Source organism: Moschus berezovskii, chromosome 11 (genome assembly GCF_049115385.1).
Source record: "Moschus berezovskii isolate FMDL1 chromosome 11, NW_MosBer_1.0, whole genome shotgun sequence".
Classification (NCBI taxonomy): domain Eukaryota; kingdom Metazoa; phylum Chordata; class Mammalia; order Artiodactyla; family Moschidae; genus Moschus; species Moschus berezovskii.
In genome coordinates this window covers 106,141,435-106,162,919 of record NC_142470.1, presented here as the reverse complement: position 1 = coordinate 106,162,919, position 21,485 = coordinate 106,141,435, and the positions used below count along the sequence as shown (strand labels likewise).

Genomic DNA, 21,485 nt, shown 5'->3' with positions numbered 1-21,485 from the left:
TACTTCCCCAACCTTCAGTTCAGTTCAGTTCAGTTGCTCAGTCGTGTCTGACTCTTTGCGACCACATGAATCACCAGGGCTCCCTGTTCATCACCAACTCCCGGAGTTCACTCAGACTCATGTCCATTGAGTCGATGATGCCATCCAGACATCTCATTCTCTGTCGTCCCCTTCTCCTCCCGCCCTCAGTCCTTCCCAGCATCAGAGTCTTTTCCAGTGAGTCAACTCGTCGCATGAGGTAGCCACCTTCAGTTCAGTTCAGTCGCTCAGTCGTGTCCGATTCTTTGCGACCCCATGAATCACAGCACGCCAGGCCTCCCTGTCCATCACCAACTCTCGGAGTTCACTCAAACTCATGTCCATCGAGCTGGTGATGCTATCCAGCCATCTCATTCTCTGTCGTCCACGTCTCCTTCTGCCCCCAATCCCTCCCAGCATCAGAGTCTTTTCCAGTGAGTCAACTTGTCGCATGAGGTGGCCAAAGTATTGGAGTTTCAGCTTTAGCATCAGTCCTTCCAATGAACACTCAGGATTGATCTCCTTTAGAATGGACTGGTTGGATCTCCTTGCAGTCCAAGGGACTCTCAAGAGTCTTCTCCAGCACCACAGTTCAAAAGCATCAATTCTTCGGCGATCAGCTTTCTTCACAGTCCAACTCTCACATCCATACACGACCACTGGAAAAACCATAGCCTTGACTAGACGGATCTCGGTTGGCAAAGTAATGTCTCTGCTTTTTAATATGCTATCTAGGTTGGTCATAACTTTCCTTCCAAGGAGTAAGCGTCTTTTAATTTCATGGCTGCAATCAGCATCTGCAGTGATTTTGGAGCCCCCAAAAATAAAGTCTGACACTATTTCCACTGTTTCCCCATCTATTTCCCATAACCACTAATCTACTTCCTGTCTTATGTGTGTCCAACTCTTTGCGACCCCATGGACTGTAGCCTCTGTCCATGGAATTCTCCAGGCAAAGATACTGGACTGGGTAGCAGTTCCCTTCTCCAGGGGATCTTCCCGACCCAGAGATCAAACCTGGGACTCCTACATTGCAGGAAGATTCTTTACCATCTGAACCACAAGGGAAGCCCGTCCTCTGGCGCTTCCTATTCTGGACATTTCATATACATAGAATCAATGTATGGTCCTTGATAACTGCTGCTTTCATTTAGCACAATGCTCCACATGTTTTTAAATTATGAAATATATACAAAAGTATATTAAATGCATATGTATAGTTTATAGCAAATAATAAAATATGTACCCATGAAGTCATCACCCAGATTAAAAGGCAGAAAATTCTCTTAGAAAGGAAGAAAATTATCTTAGCATCTTAGAAGTTCTCTGTATGCTCTTCCCAGATCCACTTACCCAAGAAATAACCACAACCCTGAGTCTCATGATAATCACATCCTCGCTTTCCTTCGTTATTTTTACCACCTATGCACGCTACCTTAAAGAGCATACTATTTTTGCATTTTTATATAAATGGAAACTTTCAGTCTGAATTCATCTGTTTTGCATTTTTTCTCAATATTAAATTTTTATATTGGTATGTACAACTGAAGTTCGTTTTCATATCTGTGTTTATTCCATTGTATGATTATGCCACAAGTTATGTGGTATACATAGACATTGAGGTTTTACCTTTTTTCTACAATAATAATGTTGTTGTGAACATTCTTGTACATATCTGTCGGTCACAAGTGTAAGACTTCCTCTAAATTATATACCCAGGAGTGGAAGAGAAATTCAAAGCAAAAGTAATTATATCCAATTACACTCTAATCAGCGTGGCATGAGAGTTCTTATTACTCTGTTCTCACCAGTACTTGACCTTGCCTAGCCTTTTCATTTCTGCCAGTCTGGTGGGTATGTTACAAGATCTTGATTTACAATTTCCTGATTATAAGTGGAGGTTGAGCAGCTTTTCATATGTTTACAAACATTTGTCTTTCCTCATCTGTAAAAAGTCTATCAAGGTCTTTTATCTATTATCCTCAGTTGTCCAACTCTTTGTGACCCCATGGACTATATAATCCACGAAATTCTCCAGGCCAGAATACTGGAGTGGGTAGCCTTTCCCTTCTCCAGGGGATCTTCCCAACTCAGGGATTGAACCCAGGTATCCCGTGTTGCACGCTGATTCTTTAGGCTAAGTATTCAGTTTTTCAATCATCATTTGTTAAAAAGATTATCCTTTTTCCAGGTGGGTTTTCTTAAATTGTGTTTTTAAATATTCTGTTCCATTGTTCAGGTTTTCTACTATTGGGGCTCCATTTGTGGGCTTAACAATTCTCCTTACTTTTCTTCTGTCTCTGTCATTTTCTCCCTGATCCTTTTTGGCTCTTTATTTCTATCTTATTTTGGTCGTTTTTCTTTTTTTTTTTATGTCTACTTTTACTTATTTGGCTGCACTGGGTTTTAGTTGCAGCATATGGGATTTTCAGTCCTCATTGAGGTATGCTGAATCTTTAATTGTGGCATGTGAGATCTAGTTCCCTGACAAGGGCTCGAACCCTGGGGCCCCTACATTGGAAGCACAGAGTATTAGCCACTGGGCCACCAGGGTGGTCCCCCCGTTGCCCTTCTTATTTCTTTGCCTCTTGCTGGATCCTCTGTCGAGTCTGACCCCTGCCAGGCTTCCTTTCATGCCGTCTTCCTTCCTGTAATGCTTTTGTTTTCTCTTCTATTCCTTTTCTGAGTTTTGCCGGCTAACATATCCTCGTCTGAGTCCTGAGTTCGCTCTGGGGGTGTTTTTTAGCTGCACTCTGCCCCCATCCAGCCGTGGCTCCTGCTGCCTGTCTTGTCATTCACCCCCCACCCCCAGGTGACTTCTGTCACCCTTCAACCTTCACAGCTCCTCGGGCACTCACAGCTGATTCTGGCAGCCCTTGTGTGTATTTTGAGCCTGCAGACTCTATCTGTCTCCTTGTTTTGCTGAAAATGGAGTTATTGCCCTTCTCCTTGTTGCTTTTGTATGCTATCCAAGAGCAGCAGAAGAAAACTGCCAGCTTGTGTCGGCTCGCTCACATCTGAGAGCCCCAGTCCTGGGTCTCTGTTTATTTATCATTCCTGTGATTCACTCAGGGTGGGGGTCTGAAGCTGGTGTCCTTCCAGCAATTCAGGAAAATTATAAGATACTTTCTCTTTGAAAACAGCCGCTCACCCTTCTCTCTTCTAGCTCCTTCTCAGATTGACTGTAACCTCTGTGGAACTTCTCCTGCTGTCCCACGCGCTTTTAAATCTTCCCTCTGTGCTTTTCACCTCTCTGGGCTGCGTTCTGCATAATTTCTTCCAGATCTTTTAGGAAAAGCCGTAGGTAACTATCCTTTTAAAAACTTCTGGCAGCGCCCTCTCCCTCCCACGTCATCCTTCTCCATAGCAGTTTCCACCATCAACACGCTGTATTTTATATATTTTGTCTTTTTTGATCCCAGTGTTTTTTTTTTATAATTCTTGAATAGACTTTTGATTCAAATATAACACATTTATGGAAAAGTACACAAACCAAAGTATTCAGCTCAATGAATTATTGCAAAGCAAACATAGTCACACAACATTCAGACCATGAAGCAAAATCCCAACATCCCAGGGGTCCCTTGAACCTGCCATCCCCAACCCATACCAAGGGCTGCCATCCTTCTCCTAACTGACAATTCGTTTTGTCTGGTTTTTGACTTTTTATTTTTTAGCTTTTCTTTCTTTTTCTTTTAATTTTATTTGGCCGTGTCGGGTCTTTGTTGAGACACGTGGCGTCTTCCGTTGTGGCACACGGACTCTCTAGTTGCCCCAAGTCATGTGCGATCTTAGTTCCCCCACCAGGGATCAAACCCAAGTCCCCTGCATTACAAGGCAGATTCTTAACCACTGGACCACAGGGAAATCCCCAACATAGCTTTATAGGGGATGCAATTCAACCTATTTCACAGGGGTGTCCTCTTAGACTGCCCACCTCAGACAGTGTTCTGCTGTCTCTCCTGACCTCTGGGCCCTGGCAGTTGTCACAGAACAGCCAGTTCTCCAAGATTTTCCAGAAACTCAGAGGACAAATGTCCACCTTGCTTCCGCTTGCCTCACAGACTTTCTGCTTTGACTTTATTTTCGGTTTCCTGGGGATTTTATTTCAACTCAACAAAAAGTTTCAGAAAAAGAATATCATGTCATGTGTCTCATCCAACTTTCCTTGCCCTTGTTTCAATAAGAATCATGGCCAGGGGACCCAGTCTGCCAGGCCCATCACTGGCTTTTGACCACGCCTGCCCGTCCACCCCACTCCTCTGCACAGGCAGGCCCTTTATGTCAGGTGTCTGCCCACCCTAACCAAACTCTGGGTCTCTGAACCCAGGCCCACGCCTCTTCTGCCTCCTGACACCCAGAAGGAAGACCCCACCTCAAGGTAGACCCGGGCCTTGGCATCTCGCCTGAGTTAGGGGCACAGGCTCTGGAACTGAATGCCTGCATCATACCACCTGGCTGAGCAATCGCAGGGAAACCACTTCCCATCACTAGCTTGGGTTTTCCCACCTGTGAACTGGGGAGTTTGTGAGCCCGAGTGACATGGAGCATCATGAGTGCCCCGTTAGGCCAGCTGTGCTCATCAAAGCATATCCATCCTGAACTGGCCCACAGCCTACCCTCCAGCGGGAGAGGTCCAGTTGGGCTGCTTTAGCAGATCACCCCCTAGAGGAATGGAGTGGCCCAGGGAAGGTCCTCTGAGGGGACATGGTGAAGGGTGTCCCTCAGACACCCCCTCCCCACATATGTGGCTCTGTGTTTCAGGGAACATCTACCATTACGTGCCCTGGTATAACACCAAGCCCGTCGTGGCCGTGACTTCCTTTTGGGAGGACGTCGGCTTCCGTATGAACTGCCTCAACCTCCTCCAATTCACGCGGGATCGCCTGGTGAGTCGTGTGGACAGGGGAGTGAGGGGGGCCAGGGGAGGACCCCTGGTTTTTTGTTTTTTCTTAATTTAACTGGGTCTTTAGTTGTGGCATGCAAGCTCTTAGTTGCAGAATATGGGTTCTAGTTCCCTGATCAAGGATGGAACCCGGGCCACCTGCCTTGGGAGCATGGAGCCTTAGCCACTGGACCGCCAGGGAAGTCCTAGGACTCAGGTCATTGATGGGAGACTTGGGAAAATGAGCCGCAGCCTTAGGAATCTGGTCACTCAGCTCTCTCGTGCATTCCACGCCAGCTGAGGTGCCAGACACAAGCACCAAAGACACGAAGATGCGTAGGCACAGTCTTCACCAGCAGGGAAGTCAGACATGCAACAGTTAGGACGCAGAGCAGTCGGGCTGCAATGGAGATTCAGGTGCTAAGAGCCACTGGGCAGAGAGACTCAGGTGGGACGGGTGAGGTGAAGAGAGGAGAGTCGGAGGAGCTGTTGGAAAAGGAGATGACATTTGAGCAGCGTCTTGCTAGCGTCAGTGGTGGGGGTGCAGAGAAAGGAACACTGGGCAAAGCCATAGTGATAGGCAATTCGTGGGTGGCTGGGGTGTGGAGGTGATGAGGAAATAAGACCAGCGGAGCTGGGAAGGGTCAGATCACAAAAAGTCTTAGGTGTGCGTTGAGCGGGGAGGCCACTGAGCAGTTTTAGGCAGCAGAGCCCCCTGATTCCCCCACCTGAGATGTGACTTTCTCACACCAACAGAAGGGAAGCCCAAGGTCAAGGCCCTGTGACCCCTTCATGGTCCTGCTACATCCTGGCTTCTTCCTGCCACCCATTTTTTCTGTAGGGTAGTCGGGAGGGAATCCTAGCCTTCAGTGGTCCGTGACAGCTTTGGATATGGACATCTCCAGGTTACCCCTCCGTTCAGTTCAGTTCAGTTGCTCAGTCGTGTCCGACTCTCTGTGACCTCGTGGACTGCAGCATGCCAGGCTTCCCTGTCCATCAGCAACTCAAAGGTCCCCAAGCCCTGGCTGAAAGCACCTTAGACCAATCAGCCTGTCCCAGGGGAGCCCCACACTCACACACCGCTTCTCTCCTGCTGGGCAGAAGGCCAACCTGGACATCCTGAAGTCCATGAGGAATCCGAGGGACCCGGCTCTGCTTCCCCAGTGGGAGAAACTGCTGAGGGAGCTGGTGGAGGACTGCAAGTAGGGGCAGGGGGCACCTACCCCTGGGGCTCAGGCTGAGCTAGATCAAGTCCACACAAAGCCTTGGGCGCAGACCAGACCCTACAGAACAACTACCCCACCGCCTCCCTTCTGCACCCCCACCTCCACAGGAAACATAAGCTCAGATCTCTCACCAAACAACAGAGCTGCTTCTCTGCCGTTCAGGGACCCCCAAAACGGTCCTGACCTCTCCTCTCATCACTGTCTCCCTACATCCACGCCTGATGCACCTCCAAGCTTCTCTCCATTGTCCAGACAAGCCCTGCACGTCCCAGCCCACACCTTCTCCTCCATCACTCCTCACCACAAGGCCCTCGTCGGGCTCCTGCCTGTTCTGGAAGAGCCCTTGTGAGGCTTCTCTTGGGCCTGCGGCCCACTTAGAGCCCCTCCTCCCTGGGTTTGGTCGGCCCCCTCTCACAGCTCACACCTCTGTCACACTAGGTCCTGAGCACGGGCCTGGCACACTACGGGGGCTGGGAGGCCCGTAGCAGGAGGTACGAGAACCCAGGGCCAGACCCACAGTGAGCGTGCTTCCTGAGGAGGGCAGGCAGGGCTCCCTACCACTCGCCAGGCCTGTACTCTGTGTCTGCAGGCCTGTCCACCAGGTCGACCAGCTGTTCCGGCCAACTTGGTCTCAGAGGACCAGTCAGATGGGTCAACCAGTAGGGCAAGCTCTCTGATCTAGGGAGGACACCGAGGCTGGTAGGGTGGTGAGCAGGTGAGATGGGACAGAGACCAGCCCCCGTTTCCCCATCCTGGCCACAGGCGGCCGCTGCCCTGCATGACCAGTCAGCCCAAAGCCACCGACCTGGACAAGAACAGGTGGAAGCTCCGCCGCCTCCTTCTGCAGGAACTGGCCCAGAAGGCCAAGCAGGCACCCCCCAGGGACATGGTGGCCACCGCAGAGGGCTGGCTGTACCGCCTCAACGCCGTGCTCCCCGAGGTGGGCGCTGGATACTCCGGCCGGGAGCAGGCCTTGGTGCCGGCTACTCAGGCGGGCCTGACACTCTCACACCCCACAGCCCCAGATGAACCTCCCGGATGTGATGATCTGGCTGATGTCACGGGAGCAGCGGGTGGCCTATGCTCAGGTGCCCGCCCACAGCATCCTCTTCTCCCCAGATGGGGCCCGGCACTCCGGCAGGTTCTGTGGGAAGACACAGACGCTATTCCTGCAGGTGGGGAGGTCAGGGGTCCTCAGGGGAGGAGAGGGCCCAGGACACCCCAAGGGAGAAGCCCTGAACCCCCCACTCCACCCCGAGGAGCCCCCGTGAGCCTCTGGAGGGCATGCCCATTTTTTCTCTGCTGGCCCCTTTACCAGGAGAAATAGGGTTTAATCAGAGGGAGGTGGGAGCCTGGGACCATCGGCAGGTAGCCGTTGCCAAGTCCATGCCCATCATAAGTGTTCCTCAAGTTTGTCGCCTCTGTCGTCCTCAAGCCTCACTTGGTCCCGTCCTCTCTCCCCTGGTCCATGATGGGCTGCTATCTACATATTTAATGCCTTTAAGGTTTGGGCTCCAGCCCTTCCTATCAGATGCAATCCTAAATAAGGCTGACTGAACACAAGTCTCCAGTCCTGAAGACAGTCCTAACTTCCAGCCTTCGCCCTCCCACCCCCGGCGAGGCAGGTGGGAGAAACTGCCTCCCTCTCAGAGACTTTTTGGCTCCCCATTGCCCTTCCCGCTGTCGTGGAAGGCTCCGTCCCAATGGTGCCCATCTGAGTCCTTATCTTACGAGAACACAGACTTGAATCCTGGTTCTGTGGCTCACTGGCTTGTGTGAGTTGGGGCCAACCGTGTCTGGCCTCAGCCTGCTCCTCTGTGAAATGTGCCTGGTGATGAAGGCGCCCACTTTGTAGTGGTGTATGGGCATTCCAGCATACATGACACATGTGGTACTTAGCACAGCGCCTGGCACATCACATAGCAAGTGTCACCATCAGCACCACTCCCTAGAGTGTTCCCAGGCTCCCTAGTGGCCCTGCCCCTCCGCACTCCTGCACCCCACAGCCTGCACCCCACAGCCCGCACCCACAGCCCGCACCCCACAGCCCGCATCCACAGCCTGCACCCACACTCCTGCACCGACACGCCCACACCCACAGCCTGCACCGCACACGCCCGCACCCACACTGCTGCACCCCACAGCCCACACCCACAGCCCGCACCCACAGCCCTCACTCCACAGCCCGCACCCACAGCCCATACCCCACAGCCCACACCCACACGCCCGCACCCACAGCCCGCACCCACAGCCCGCATCCCACAGCCCGCACCCACACGCCCGCACCCACAGCCCGCACCCCACACGCCTGCACCCACACTGCTGCACCCCACAGCCCACACCCACAGCCCGCACCCCCGCACCCCACAGCCCGCACCCCACAGTCCACACCCACACTCCTGCACCCCACAGCCCGCACCCACAGCCCGCACCCACAGCTCACACCCCACAGCCCGCACCCACAGCCCGTATCCCACAGCCTGCACCCACACCGCTGCACCCCACAGCCCGTACCCACACTCCTGCACCGCACAGCCCGCACCCCACAGCCCGCACCCACAGCCCGCACCAGCCTCTGTTATGCCCGTCACCCAACTCAGTGTGAAGCCCCTGCTCCCGGGGCTTAGGGTGAAGAGGCAGGTGTGTGTGCCCCTCCCTAACCCATGCCCCTGCCCCCGGGGGACCCGATCCCCTGTGCTTGCTGACCTGCCTCTGGCTCAGTACCCAGAGGGAGAAGGAGAGAAGGACACCCTCCCGGCCCAGCTCCGGGTCTGCATGTGGCTCGGCAACGTGACTGACAGCAGGGACCTGGAGCTGCTCCGCCAGGGCGAAGTGGTCGTGTATGCAGAGACGGTGAGTGGGGGCGAGGTGGGGGGGCTGGTGGGAGGGTGACCTGGCACCAGCCCAGCTCCGAAGGTGGAGAAAAGATTGGCAGAATCTGAGAACCGTAAAAGGAGCTAGAGGGCAGTGACAGAGACTAAAGGAGTTCCTTGTTGACAAGCCACGGCCTTGGTAACAGGAAGGCAACTGAGTGGTCCCCGGGGGCCACTCCACCCCTTCACCGGGATGGAGGTTTACAGGGAATTTCTCCTAGTTCAGGGCACATGAGGTGAGTACGGCTCTGACTGCTTGCAGGGTCCTTGTCCATCATTAGCATGACAGCCCGGGACCCCTACCCACCCCAGCTGGGGAGGGGGAGTTCTGAAACAGAGGAACTGGAAATGGGGTATCTTCCTCAGAACCGTAAACCCAAGGGGGTGGGTGAGCAGCCGGCCAGAGGTTGCTCTATAATCAGAGAAGGGGGAAGACATGGCTCAGGAGAAGGTCCTGAGTATAGAGGGGAAATAAGTTTTGAGTTTCAGACTTCCCAGGTGGCTCAGTGGTAAAGAATCTGCCTGCAATGTGGGAGACCTGGCTTCAGTCCCTGGGTCAGGAAGATCCCCTGTAGAAGGCTACCCACTCCAGTACTCTTGCCTGGAGAGTTCCATGGACAGAGGAGGTTGGCGGGCTACAGTCCATGGCTCGCAGAGTCAGACACGATTGAGCAACTAACACTTCAGACTTTTTAACTGAATTAAAACCTGTTTTCATGGTTCCTAAGTTGCATGCTGTGGATGGAGAGACGGCAGGACTTGGAGGCGCCGAGACAGAGTGGGGTTAGGATGAGTGCAGGGAGCAGGGGCTGAGTGTCCCTCAGGGGAATGTGGAAGAAAGTTCCAGACCCAGTGGCAGTGGTGGAGCAGGACTGGGCTCCCCAGTGACATGGGTAGGACGGTCACGTCACAAGCAACCAGCAGGCTCTAATGCAGGCATCCACCCCACTCTACTCCTCCATAGCTGAGCCAGCTGGGGTAGAGATGACCTCTGAGCCTCAGCCTCATCACCTGTGAAATGGGAGAGTGTGGCTGAAAGGGGCCTGGCCACATGAGCACTTGATTCATGGCATCTGCCTGTGCTGACGGACAGCAGGGGAGGTGCTGTCCTATCACAAGTGACGACACAGCTCAGGTCCCACGCCCTTCCTTGCCTGGCTCCATGTTTCTAGGAGGCGCGGACAGCCCAGGGTAGGACGCTTTGGGCCGGTGCTGGGTGTGCGGAGGGGGCTGTAGGCACTGATGTTTTCCCCTCTCCCAGTACGAGAACCAGGCCAAATTTAAGGACCAGTGGGGACAACAGTTCCTGCAACACTGCCCCAACTTCTCGGATGTCATGGGGCACAAGGCTCTTCCCAAGGAAGATTTCAAAGAGCCCCATGGATGGCACTGGGAGGGTCCATGGACAGTGGAGCCTCAGAGGAGGTGAGGCTGGGGCATGGGGCCTGGAGCCTGGGTGCCCCTGGACAGGCAGCCTTGGAGCTGGTGCTTCATTTTACCCAGGAGGGCCAGTAGGCAGCAACTCAGGGAGGCAGGCATACAACCACTGAAGCCTGGTCCTGGGGGGCCCTGACCACCCGCATACCCTGCACACTAGGCCCCGCTGCCCAGCCTTGCCCAGAGCAGGTGCTGCTGCCAGGTATGGGAGTGCTTGGCCAGCAAAGGAGGACCCCAGGGGTCTGTAAGCTCAGGGAGGTGTGCTGGGAACTTGGGGTCTCACCACCCCCAGGCTGCTCCTGGACACAGACATCAACAAGAGCCAGGTGCTGGAGGAGGTGTACGAGAACCAGCGCCGGGACACCACGGGGACCTGGGTGCCTGCTGCCATCCCCAACACGGATGTGGTAAGCAGGGGGCATGGGGGACAATCCATGCTCCCGGGGGGGGGGGCCTTGGAAGCTGGGATCACTGGATCAGTGGGACCCTGGTGAGCACTGATGGGGTTTGTATCCCGAGGTGGCAGGAAGAGGTGCCCTAAGTGGGACTGGAAGAATGACAGAGTGTCTCCATCCCCCGTACAAAGGCAGTGCTTTTACCCAGAATAGGAGACTGTGTTTGGGGCTGATCTAAACCAACACTGCATGAGAGAACTTTTTTTTTTTTTATTGCAGTAAAGCCAGTTAACAATGTTGTGATAGTTTCAGGTGGACAGCAGAGTAACTCAGCCATACACATACATATATCTGTTCTCCCCCAGACTCCCCTCCCATCCGGGCTGGCACATAACGTCAAGCAGATTTCCCTGTGCTATCCAGTAGGTCCTTGTCGATCATCCATTTTCAGTTCAGCAGTGTGTACATGTCCATGCCAAACTCCCTAACTATCCCTTCTCCCCCAGCAACCAGGAGAACTTTCTGTGATGATAGAAATGTTCTGTATCACCACTGTCCACATGTGGCTATTGAGTGCCTGAAATGTGGCCCTTGTGGGAGTGAGGAACTGAACTTTAAATTTTGTTTCTTTTCTATTTGGCCACACTGCACAGCTTGTGGGATCTTAGTTCTGTGACCAAGGATCAAACCTGGGCCTCCGGCAGTAGAAGCTCTGAGTTTTAACCATTGGACCATGAGGGAATTCCCAAATTTTGTTTCATTTTAGTGAACTTATATAAAAGGAGCCCCAAGAGGCTGGTGGGCTTCTCAGGTGGCTCGGTGGTAAAGAATCCACCTGTCAATGCAGGAGACACAAGTTCAGTCCCTGGGTTCGGAAGATCCCTTGGAGGAGGAAATGGCAACCCACTCCAGAGTTCTTGCCTAGAGAATCCCACAGACAGAGGAGCCTGGTGGGTTATGGTCTATAGGGTCGCAAAGAATCCGACACAACTGCACAACTGAGCACATGCACATGGAGGCTGGTGGCTGCTGACTGGATCAGTTCAGTTCAGTCGCTCAGTCGTGTCTGACTCTTTGCGACCCCATGGACTACAGCAGGCCAGCCTTCCCTGTCCATCACCAACTCCCAGAGCTTGCTCAAACTCATGTCCATTGAGTCAGTGATGCCATCCAACCATCTCATCCTCTGTCATCCCCTCTCCTTCCACCTTCAATCTTTCCCAGCATCAGGGTCTTTTCCAAGGAGTCAGTTCTTTGGCATTAGGTGGCCAGAGTATTGGAGTTTCAGCTTTAGCATCAGTCCTTCCAATGAATAGCCAGGACTGATTTCCTTTAGGATGGACTGGTTGGGTCTCCTTGTATTCCAAGGGACTCTCAAGAGTCTTCTCCAACACCACAGTTCAAAAGTATCAGTTCTTCGGTACTCAGCTTTCTTTATAGTCCAACTGTCACATCCATACATGACTACTGGAAAAACCATAGCTTTGACTAGACGGACCTTTGTTGGCAAAGTAATGTCTCTGCTTTTTAGTCTGCTGTCTAAGTTGGTCATAACTTTTCTTCCAGGGAGCAAGCATCTTTTAATTTCATGGCTGAAGTCATCTGGAGCCCCCCAAAGTAAAGTCTTTCACTGGTTCCATTGTTTTCCCATCTATTTGCCATAAAGTGATGGGACTGGATGCCATGATCTTAGTTTTCTGAATGTCAAGTTTTAAGCCAGTTTTTTCACTCTCTTCTTTCACTTTCATCAAGAGGCTCTTTAGTTCTTTGCTTTCTGCCATAAGCGTGGTATCATCTGCATATCTGGGATTATTGTTTCTCCCGGCAGTCTTGATTCCAGCTAGTGCTTTACCCAGCCTGATATTTTTCATGATGTACTCTGCATATAAGTTAAACAAACAGGGTGACAATATACAGCCTTAACGTACTCCTGACTGGATAGCGAGGTTAACTTACGTCTCACAGGCTGGTCTCCTCTGCACAAGGGCAGAGCTGGGTTGGGTGTGGGAAGGCAGCAGCATCCACCTGAGATTCAGTCACACTATTTTACTTTCATAGTCATACGTATGGTTATTTCCTATTTATGGTGAGTGGTTATATAAAGTTTATATAAAACTGATAGTGCTTATATAAAGTTTCCTTTTAAAAATGCATGTACAGTTCAGAAAGGCAAACCCATAAAAGCATATTAAGTGAACACTCAGATGGCACTAGAGGTAACAAGCACTGTCTGCTCCTGGGGTGGGAGGCCACGACGGCTGCAGCAGGCCCGCCCTGTCTGTCCACCCACAGAATGGAGAGCCCGTGGAGGCCCGGGAGATTGTGAAGTGCCCCCAAGGCTGGCACGTGAAGCAAACCTGGGCTGTGGAGCTGAACCATGCAGTGGACAATGAGGGTCAGTCCTCTGGACACTGGCTGAGGGCGGAAGGGCCTGGAGCTGAAAACAGCCAAGCTCTCGGGTGGAGTGGGGCTATGTCCCTGGGGTCCCCAGCCTTCAGAGAGTGGGGCCTCCCTACTTGCCACAGACATGGGCCCCAGCTTTAAGACAGGGGTGTGCATGCGTGCTAAGGCACTTCAGTCGTGTCCAACACTTTGCAACCCCATGGACTACCAGGCTCCTCTGTCTGTGGGGATTCTCCAGGCAAGAATCCTGGAGTGGGTTGCCATGCCTCCCGGGGATCTTCCCAGCACAGGGATTGAACTCGAGTGTCTTCTGTCTAACCTGCATTGGGCAGGTGGGTTCTTTACCACTACCTCCATCTGGGAAGCCCATGTGCTGAATGCCTCCTGGGCACATGAACTGAGTGAGGTCAAGTCCAGAGCTTGGTTCACCCTAGTGGCCCCAGGGAAGGTGCAATGAATGGGCTAGGAGTCAGAAGACCAGGGCTCAGGATGCAGGCTCTGCTACTTATGAACTGGGGGATGTGTGCGGGTCCTGGGACATCTGTGAGCTCAGCTTCCTCATCTGTCAGATGGGCGGCTGGGCTTGGGCTACCGGGTAATGCTGGGTGACCACACCTTTGCCTGTGGCCAGACAGACCTGGACCTGAGGGACCGCACGGCCCCCTTGGCCTGCCCTTCCCGGGGCCTGTGTCTCAGGCCCATCCAAGGCCCTGAGCCTATGGCCCCTGGGCACCCACGGGCTGTGTCCTGGCCCCGCAGGCTGGGAGTACGGCGTGGGCATCCCGCCCTCGGGGCTGCCCCAGGTCTGGAACTCGGTGGAGAAGACCTACTACTCACGCCGGCGCCGGCGCTGGGCACGGGTGCGCTACCGGGACCACGGGCGGCTGAGCCATGAACAGGAGACCCTCTCCTTTCTGCAGCTGGTGAGGGGCCGCCCGGGCAGCGACCAGTGGGACCACAGGGCGGGAGGGGCGCCCACAGAGGGGGCCCACCCACTCCCACACCCACACTGGGTGAGAGGGTGCCTCTGCTCTCCCCGCAGCACCACCCTGGCCTGGCCGAGGACGAGGCAGGCTGGGAGTACGGCGTCTTCGGCTCCAAGTTCCACCTGAACCCTCAGCCCCAGAGCCGCTTCCGCCGCCGCTGCTGGCACCGCAGGCTGGCCCCCAACAAGGTCAAAGGCGTTGCACCCATATTCCTCCTGGAGGGATCCTTGGTAAAGCCCCAGTGGTCTAGGGGTCTCCCCCCTGCAACCCTGCCTCCGGAGCCAGGGCATACCTGGTGGGGCAGCCGGAGATGCCCTGTGTAGTCAGATTCAGTGGCCGCTGTGGGGTGGTGGAGGGGACATGCTTGGGCTTTGGCTGGGGAGACAAGGTGACCTGGGCCTGGGCTGGAGGTGACAAGAAAGGCACCCAAGAGCCTCAGGGAGTCTGTCCTGGGCACAGAGCACAGATATGAAAGAGCAGGCGAAGAGGGAGGTGGACATGGTGTCGTCCACATGGAGGCTGGACAGAATCAGGAGTACCCGGAGGACGCCCCCAGTGATCACCCAGATGCCCAACTTGCCTTTCATCTACTGCGTCTTCAACAGTGAGTGTGCAGCGGAGAGTCTGCTTGGGGGGTCCCAGAGGCCCCCGGTGCCTGAGGGCGGGGAGCAGGGGGCCTGGGGTTGGGCCTGAAGGCAGGTGGCAGACACGGCTCCTCTCTTTCCCAGAGCCCCACCACTACCAGCTCTTCTGCTACATCTACCAGGCCCGGAACCTGATGTCCAGCCATGTCCAGACATTCCAGGGTAGGCAAGGGCACCCCTTCTCTGCCAGCCTCTCAGGGACCCTCCCATTTGACCACTCAGCAGTACAAAGGATGGCAAGGAAGGGGGTGACAAACAAGCAGACCCCTGCCCCCAGCAGCTCATGACCTTGGTTTGGGAAAAGTCACGAGAACAGGGGACACAGGATGGGAGCGGACCTTCAGTGTCCCTAACACCGTGAGGTCAAGAAGGGGAGGCTTCGCGCAGAGGAGACCACTTAGCTGGGCCTTGAAGAGGGAGGGGGAGGAGGAAACACACAGGCAAGAGACAGGGCGACAGGCTTGGGCACCACTTGTCCCTTGCATGGGACAGATGACCAGGAGGGATGAGGTTTGGCAATTTCCGGCCCCACATGGAGATTTCAGGTGCCCTGGGCTGGCAGTGGCCCTCTTTGTCAGGAGCCAGAGTGCTGGACGGGGTCTAGCTGGGGCAGTGGGTGTCTGCTGGCAGCTGTGTCCATTGGGAACATCAAGAGGGCTTCCCTGGTGGCTCATCAGTAAAAAAAATTTGCCTGCAGTGCAGGAGATTTAAGAGACACAGGCTTGATCCCTGGGTGGGGAAGATCTCCTGGAGGAGGAAATGGCTACCCACTCCGGTATTCCCTGCCTTGAGAATCCCATGGACAGAGGAGCCTGGCGGGCTACATAGTCCATGGGATCGCAGAGAGTCAGACACCACTGAGCAGCTAAACCACCACTGCCCTCTTCAAAAGGGCCCTGAGATGTCCCTTGATGCCAAGGCCACTTGCTGATAATGAGGAAGAGCAGCCACGTACATGTAGCCTGGTCCCCAGAACCCCTCCAGAGAAGCCACTGGGCGCTCTGAGTCTGTGACGCCTGGACCCCAGCCATGGCAGTTTAAGGTGGCCTCTGGCTATCAGCCCACGGGCTCTGCGCCTAACGCTGAGGTGGCCTTCTGGGGGAGCTGGAGTGGCTGCGGCTGGCGGGCCTGAGCCTCCCTGGGCACTGGGTTCGGTTGTGCCAGCGGCCGGAAGAGAGGAGGGCTTCGCTCAGTAGCTCCAAGGCACCACCTCCTCAACTTCCGCCCCCAGGGCCCTTCATCAGGCTGGTCTTCTTGAACCACAGCCAGTGCACCCAAACCCTGAAGAGCTGTGCAGCCCCTACGTGGGCCCAGACGCTCATCTTTCAGCACCTCCTTTTGTACGAGAACCCTCAGGACACCAGAGAGAGCCCGCCATGTGTGGTCCTGGAGCTGTGGCAGCAGGATCCCCAGGTGAGGCAGGCTGGGCTGGTAGAGTGCTGAGGAGACTGTGTTTTGTTCATCTTATTTGCTTCGCTGTGCAGCACGACTGGGGCTTCCCAGGCGTTGCTAGTGGTAAGGAACCCGCCTGCCAGTGCAGGAGATGTAAGAGATACTGGTTCGATCCCTGGGTTGGGAAGATCCCCTGGAGGAGGCGGGCATGGCAAGGCACTCCAGGATTCTCGCCAGGAGAATCCCATGGACAGAGGAGCCTGGTGGGCTGCAGTCCATGGGGTTGAAAAAGAATCCGACACGACTGAGCAACAGTACTGATGCATGCACACGGCATGAAGGAATCCTAGTTCTCTGGCCAGGGACTGAATTTGTGACCCCTGCAGTGGAAGTGAGGAGTCCTAACCACTGGACCACCAGGGAATTCCTGTGAGGAGTCATTATTGTAGCGGAGAATATTCAGAAAGTTCTCAGTGAGGCTGATTCGCAGAGTACGTCCTGAGAGCATAAATGTCAGCCCTGACCCTGGTTGTCAGAATCCCGGGAGGAGCTGGAATGCTGCCAGCCTGGCCCCCGGGTTCTATGGACTTCCCCCTTCCCTCCAGGGCAAAGAGACGCTGTGGGGACGGAGCATGTGGCACCCAGTGGTCTGGCTGGATGCCCAAGACCGTATCCTGCCCCCCATGAGGTGGCACCCCCTTGTAAAAGGGCTAGAGGATGAAGAGGGCGAAATTTTGGCATCCTGTGAGCTGATCCTTGAGACTGAGGTGCCAGGAGAGGGGGCCCAGCTGGGAGGTGCGGTGCTCAACGCCCCCACCCTGCCCCGCTCCTCTGCCATGGGTTCCCACAACTGGCAGCCCTCAAGCCCAGTCCCTCAAGAAAGCCCTGGGGGACCCTGGCTCAGACACCACTGGGCTGGGTGGTGCCAACCTGCCCAGCCTCTCCATGACCCTGCCACTAGCTTCTGCCCAAAGGGCTCCAGGGCCGCCTCAGCTGAGCGCTCTCAGGGTCCTGCTTGAGCGGGGGAGGGGGGACAATAGGATCAGACCAATGGGGCCTCATGCTCCCTACTCCCTTGCCTCATCCCTTCAGAGCCTCAGACAGCAGCTGCCCTTGTTAAGTGTGCCCTGGAAGAATGGCATCTACATCCTGCCCAAGAGCATCCAGCCCACACTCAGGAAAATGGCTATTGAGGTGACAAAGTGTGGAGTGGAGCAGGCGGGTGGGCGGGGCACAAGCTGTCCCCAGAGCAGTTGAGCATCACGGAACACTCTCTGCTGACGCTCTTGTGCCTTCTGCCTACCTGATCCAAAGCTTGGACCCTGAGAAGATACCTTGTGAGAGACTCAGGGAGACAGGAGAGAGACATGAAGGGCAGAAGCTCTGATAGAATATTTTGCAGTATTTAATGCAAATCTCTAAAGCAGCAAAATATCGTGAGGTGGCACTAGTGGTAAAGAACCTGCCTGCTAATACAGGAGACATAAGAGACACGGGTTTGATCCCTGGGTGGGGAAGATCCTCTAGAGAAGGAAATTGCAACCCTCACCAGTATTCTTGCCTGGAGATTCTCATGGACAGAGGAGCCTGGTGGGCTGCAGTCCAGGGTGTCGCAAAGAGTCGGACATGACTGAGTGACTTGGCACCCAGCAGGTCGTAGACAAAGGGCTTTAGCATTCATTACCTACTGTGTGTGAGCCTCATGTGGCCCCTGAGCAAAAATTATGGACTACCACCTTCCAGAGAAGGAAATTTAGGCTCTGAGAAATGACACACCCACGCCCAGCGACACAGGGGCTCAGTGGCAGCACCAGAGTTTAGGCCCACCCCTGCCAGACTCCAAACACCAGGACGCTTCTAGTAGCATGGAGGGCCCCACGTTGGAACCTAGCTGCCTGCTGCAGACCTAGCCAAGAGTGTCCAATGGTCAGGTCTTCCCAGCACCACGGCCCGGAGCAGCAGGTGGCTGGTTCCCACTCTGCCGCTCTGTGAGGAGCATGTGGACTGCTCGTGGGGTGCCCAGTGTGGGCCCATTGAGAGCGAGGTCTCAGGGCACTGTCTCGCTGACTGGCCATGGAGTTCTGTGGGACCCAAGTCAGCCGTGAGCTGGAGGGCACAGCCATGCCTAGGAGCCCGGGGGGCCACACCAGCTGCTGTAGGCCTGGGAGGCAGCCAGCGTCAGGAGCTTACCCCCAGAGAAATGACTAGAGGCCAGACGGGCAGCACAGGAGGAAGGGCGGCGCCTCCGTCATGGCGGAGAGGGGACAGCGCGCAGGCCCGGGGCACGAGCGCCCCTCCTCACAGGACAGGGGCCTGGGTGAGCCCGTGCCCCGGCCCTGCGGCCCCCCGAGGCCCCGCCCGCTCCCATCCCCACCTGCTCTCCATCCCTCCAGATGCTGGTCTGGGGCCTTCGCAACATGAAGCAGGTGCGCTCGCCCCGGCTCCTGGTGGAATGCTGGGAGGAGTCCCTGCAGACCGAGCCCATCAGGGACTTCCAGACCAATCCCAACTTCGCCCAGTCAGCCCTCCTCCTCACGCTGGTAAGCAGGCGGTGGGCGAGGGCTGGGACGATGCCCGTCGCGCAGGGAGCCTCACGCCCTGGCCTGTCCGGGGGCTACAGTACATGCCTACGGAGGAGACCTTTGCACTGCCCCTGGTGCTGAAGGTGGTGGACAATCAGGACTTCGGCCAGGAGACTGTGGTGGGGCAGGCCACCATCCACTCTCTGCAGCCCTACTTCTGTGACCCCTGGGCTGAGGACTACGTGCCCCCGCGGCCCCCAAGTACGACCCTCTCCCCCTGCCCCTCCCCAGGCCTCCCCCAAGGGCTGACTCTGCGCAGCGGGTGGTGGTGGGGCCCTCCTTCCCCTCGTCCCCTCCCCTGAGACTCACGACTGTGCTTTATCCACGCAGCGCTGTCGGTGAAAAAGTACCAGGAGGTGAGTAAAGGGCCGGAGGCCCTGTGCCATTTCAGGAAGTGGCTCTTGTGCGTGAGGAGGGTGGGCTAAACAGAGCTCTGATGTCTGTGCCTCCAGGGCGAGGCCTCCTTGTTCACGGAAGCTCAAGAGCAGCGATTCTCAACCTGGGCTGCGCATTAGAATTGCTCAAGAATTTTAAAAAGCCCTGATGGCCAGACTATTGACCAATTGCTGGGGGTAGGAACCAGGTGGCATCAATCTCTTTTTTTTTTCAAGGGCTTCCCTGGAGGTTCAGACAGTAAAAAATCCTACCACGTAGGAGATCTGGGCTCGATCCCTGGGTGGGGAAGATCCCCTGGAGAAGATCCCCTGGAATGGCTACCCACTCCAGTATTCTTGCCTGGAGAATTCCATGGACAGAGAAGCCTGGCAGGCTACAGTCCATGGGAGTCACAGAGTCAGGCACGACTGAGCGACTAACGCTTTCATACCCCACCCCACCCCAAGTGATCCCAGTGTTTCTGAACTTCAGAACTGCTGCCCTGGAGCAGCACGTCTCTGCTCTGAATGCACAGGAATCCTTGGGACATCCTGAACAAATGCAGATTCAGATCCAGGAGCCTGGGGTGGGGTTTAAGGCTCTGAACTTCTGAGCCTTCCGGAGTTCAATCTGGCCTGCAGGCAACGAGAACCTAGAACAAACCTTCCCCTCCTTCTTGGCCCCAATCCTATGTCTGAGGACCCCTGAATTAAGACGGCGCTCTGTGGATGGGAAGGGAGCCAGGGAAGGAGGCAGTGACTTCGAGTCCGTTCTCCTCTGGGAAGTGGGAGGCGATGGGCGGGCTGGGCAGCTGGGCCTTGCCTCGCTCATGTGCAGTCATTTTCCAGTTCCTAGGTTACCTCTGTGAAAAGTTCTGGTTCAAGTCCAGCAAAGCTGAGGTGATGGAGGCTCAGCCTCGGGGAATAAGGAACAACCCTGGGCAGCTCAGGGAGTGGTGGGGGCAGAGGAAGCCACCATGCCCCTTCCCCAGGGGCCAAAATGCCCCCTCTCCCTGCCAGGACGAATATGACCAGGAAGTAGACTGGTGGAGCAAGCTGTTCTGGGCCACCGGAGACACTCCCCAGGCCTTGAAGTACAAGTACAAAGACTATCACACCCTGAAGGTTTGCAAGCCCCTGAGAGCGAGGGCCGCTGGGGATGGGGAGAGTCTGGGGGAGGCCGGCACTCCGGTACCGAGTCCTCAGGGAGCGGCCAAGCTGCTGCAGAGACAGGGAGAGGGGCGGCAGGGGGTGTGTTCCCGCACCATGTTCATAAGGACCACACGACCAGCCCACACTCTTTCAGGAACCAGCTTCCCACTGGCAGCAGCTGTGCTGACCCCAGGGGTCCCTCCGCCCGCCCCATCCTAGGATTGGTCCCCTCTGGCCGGGCCCTGGCCGGCTGCCCTCACCAGCGGGGTCCTCTGCGCCCTCCCACAGGTGTATGACTGCGAGCTGGAGGCTGTGCCAGCCTTCCAAGGCCTGCAGGACTTCTGCCAGACCATCAAACTCTACCAGGAACGGCCCAGGCTGGACAGCCCTGTGGTAGGGGAGTTCAAGGTGTGTGTCCCGCCCTGCGTGGCTGCACCCATCACCCTGGGCCCCTTCCACCCAGGGGAGACTCTGATAGGAGCCCTGGTTCTATATGTTTATTGTGAGGACGGGCATGGAGGGCTTGACAGTCTTGGGAGTCGGGGGCAGAGACTGACCTCTGCAGGGACTCAGGGTTGCCTCCCCTGATGCAGGAAGGGCTAGGGCTTTTGAAAAGTGAGGACTTGGAGGGGTGGATGAGGGTGGAAAGAGAGCTCCCTTCAGCAGAAACCGGGAGCTGTTCCTGCGTTCACAGCCCTCTGAACGCCCTTCCGACCACTCCTCCCGAACACTGTGGCCCTGGCGGAGCATCTCTGCAGCACGTGCCCCCACCAGTCCTTGTGGGTTTCATGTCCTGCCATCCTCAACACAGCCCACTCTTCTGACCTGGGACCCGGGGCCCCTCTTGGAGGGAGTGACACATTCAGGCCGCTGCTGCCAGGCTGGCGGCCAAGACCTTCCCTCCCTGACACACGCACAGGGCCAGTTCCGCGTCTACCCCTTTCCTGAGAACCCGGAAGCTCCCAAGCCCCCTCGCCAGTTCCCTCTTTGGCCTAAGAAAGAGGACTTCCCCCAGCAGTGCCTGGTGCGGGTATACATCGTGCGAGCCTTCCACCTGCAGCCCCAAGACATCAATGGCTTGGTAACCAGCACCCCCAGCCGCAGCACTCAGCCTCCCC

General features: G+C 55.6%; 1 protein-coding gene across 1 annotated transcript in view; it reads left to right on the top strand.

Moving 5' to 3' along the window:
- The window catches only part of FER1L5 (fer-1 like family member 5), a 52,261-nt gene that overhangs the window by 24,625 nt on the left and 6,151 nt on the right, over positions 1-21,485 (top strand). The window contains exons 20-41 of the mRNA XM_088841662.1: positions 4,783-4,907; positions 6,005-6,105; positions 6,892-7,069; positions 7,149-7,304; positions 8,851-8,982; positions 10,264-10,427; positions 10,732-10,846; positions 13,127-13,229; positions 13,997-14,160; positions 14,280-14,453; positions 14,683-14,827; positions 14,952-15,029; positions 16,099-16,280; positions 16,865-17,026; positions 17,352-17,453; positions 18,653-18,799; positions 18,880-19,042; positions 19,172-19,197; positions 20,065-20,115; positions 20,236-20,340; positions 20,656-20,775; positions 21,287-21,448. Coding sequence (XP_088697788.1) covers positions 4,783-4,907; positions 6,005-6,105; positions 6,892-7,069; positions 7,149-7,304; positions 8,851-8,982; positions 10,264-10,427; positions 10,732-10,846; positions 13,127-13,229; positions 13,997-14,160; positions 14,280-14,453; positions 14,683-14,827; positions 14,952-15,029; positions 16,099-16,280; positions 16,865-17,026; positions 17,352-17,453; positions 18,653-18,799; positions 18,880-19,042; positions 19,172-19,197; positions 20,065-20,115; positions 20,236-20,340; positions 20,656-20,775; positions 21,287-21,448 — 2,855 coding nt within the window. The remainder of the gene's footprint in view (positions 1-4,782; positions 4,908-6,004; positions 6,106-6,891; positions 7,070-7,148; positions 7,305-8,850; positions 8,983-10,263; positions 10,428-10,731; positions 10,847-13,126; positions 13,230-13,996; positions 14,161-14,279; positions 14,454-14,682; positions 14,828-14,951; positions 15,030-16,098; positions 16,281-16,864; positions 17,027-17,351; positions 17,454-18,652; positions 18,800-18,879; positions 19,043-19,171; positions 19,198-20,064; positions 20,116-20,235; positions 20,341-20,655; positions 20,776-21,286; positions 21,449-21,485) is intronic.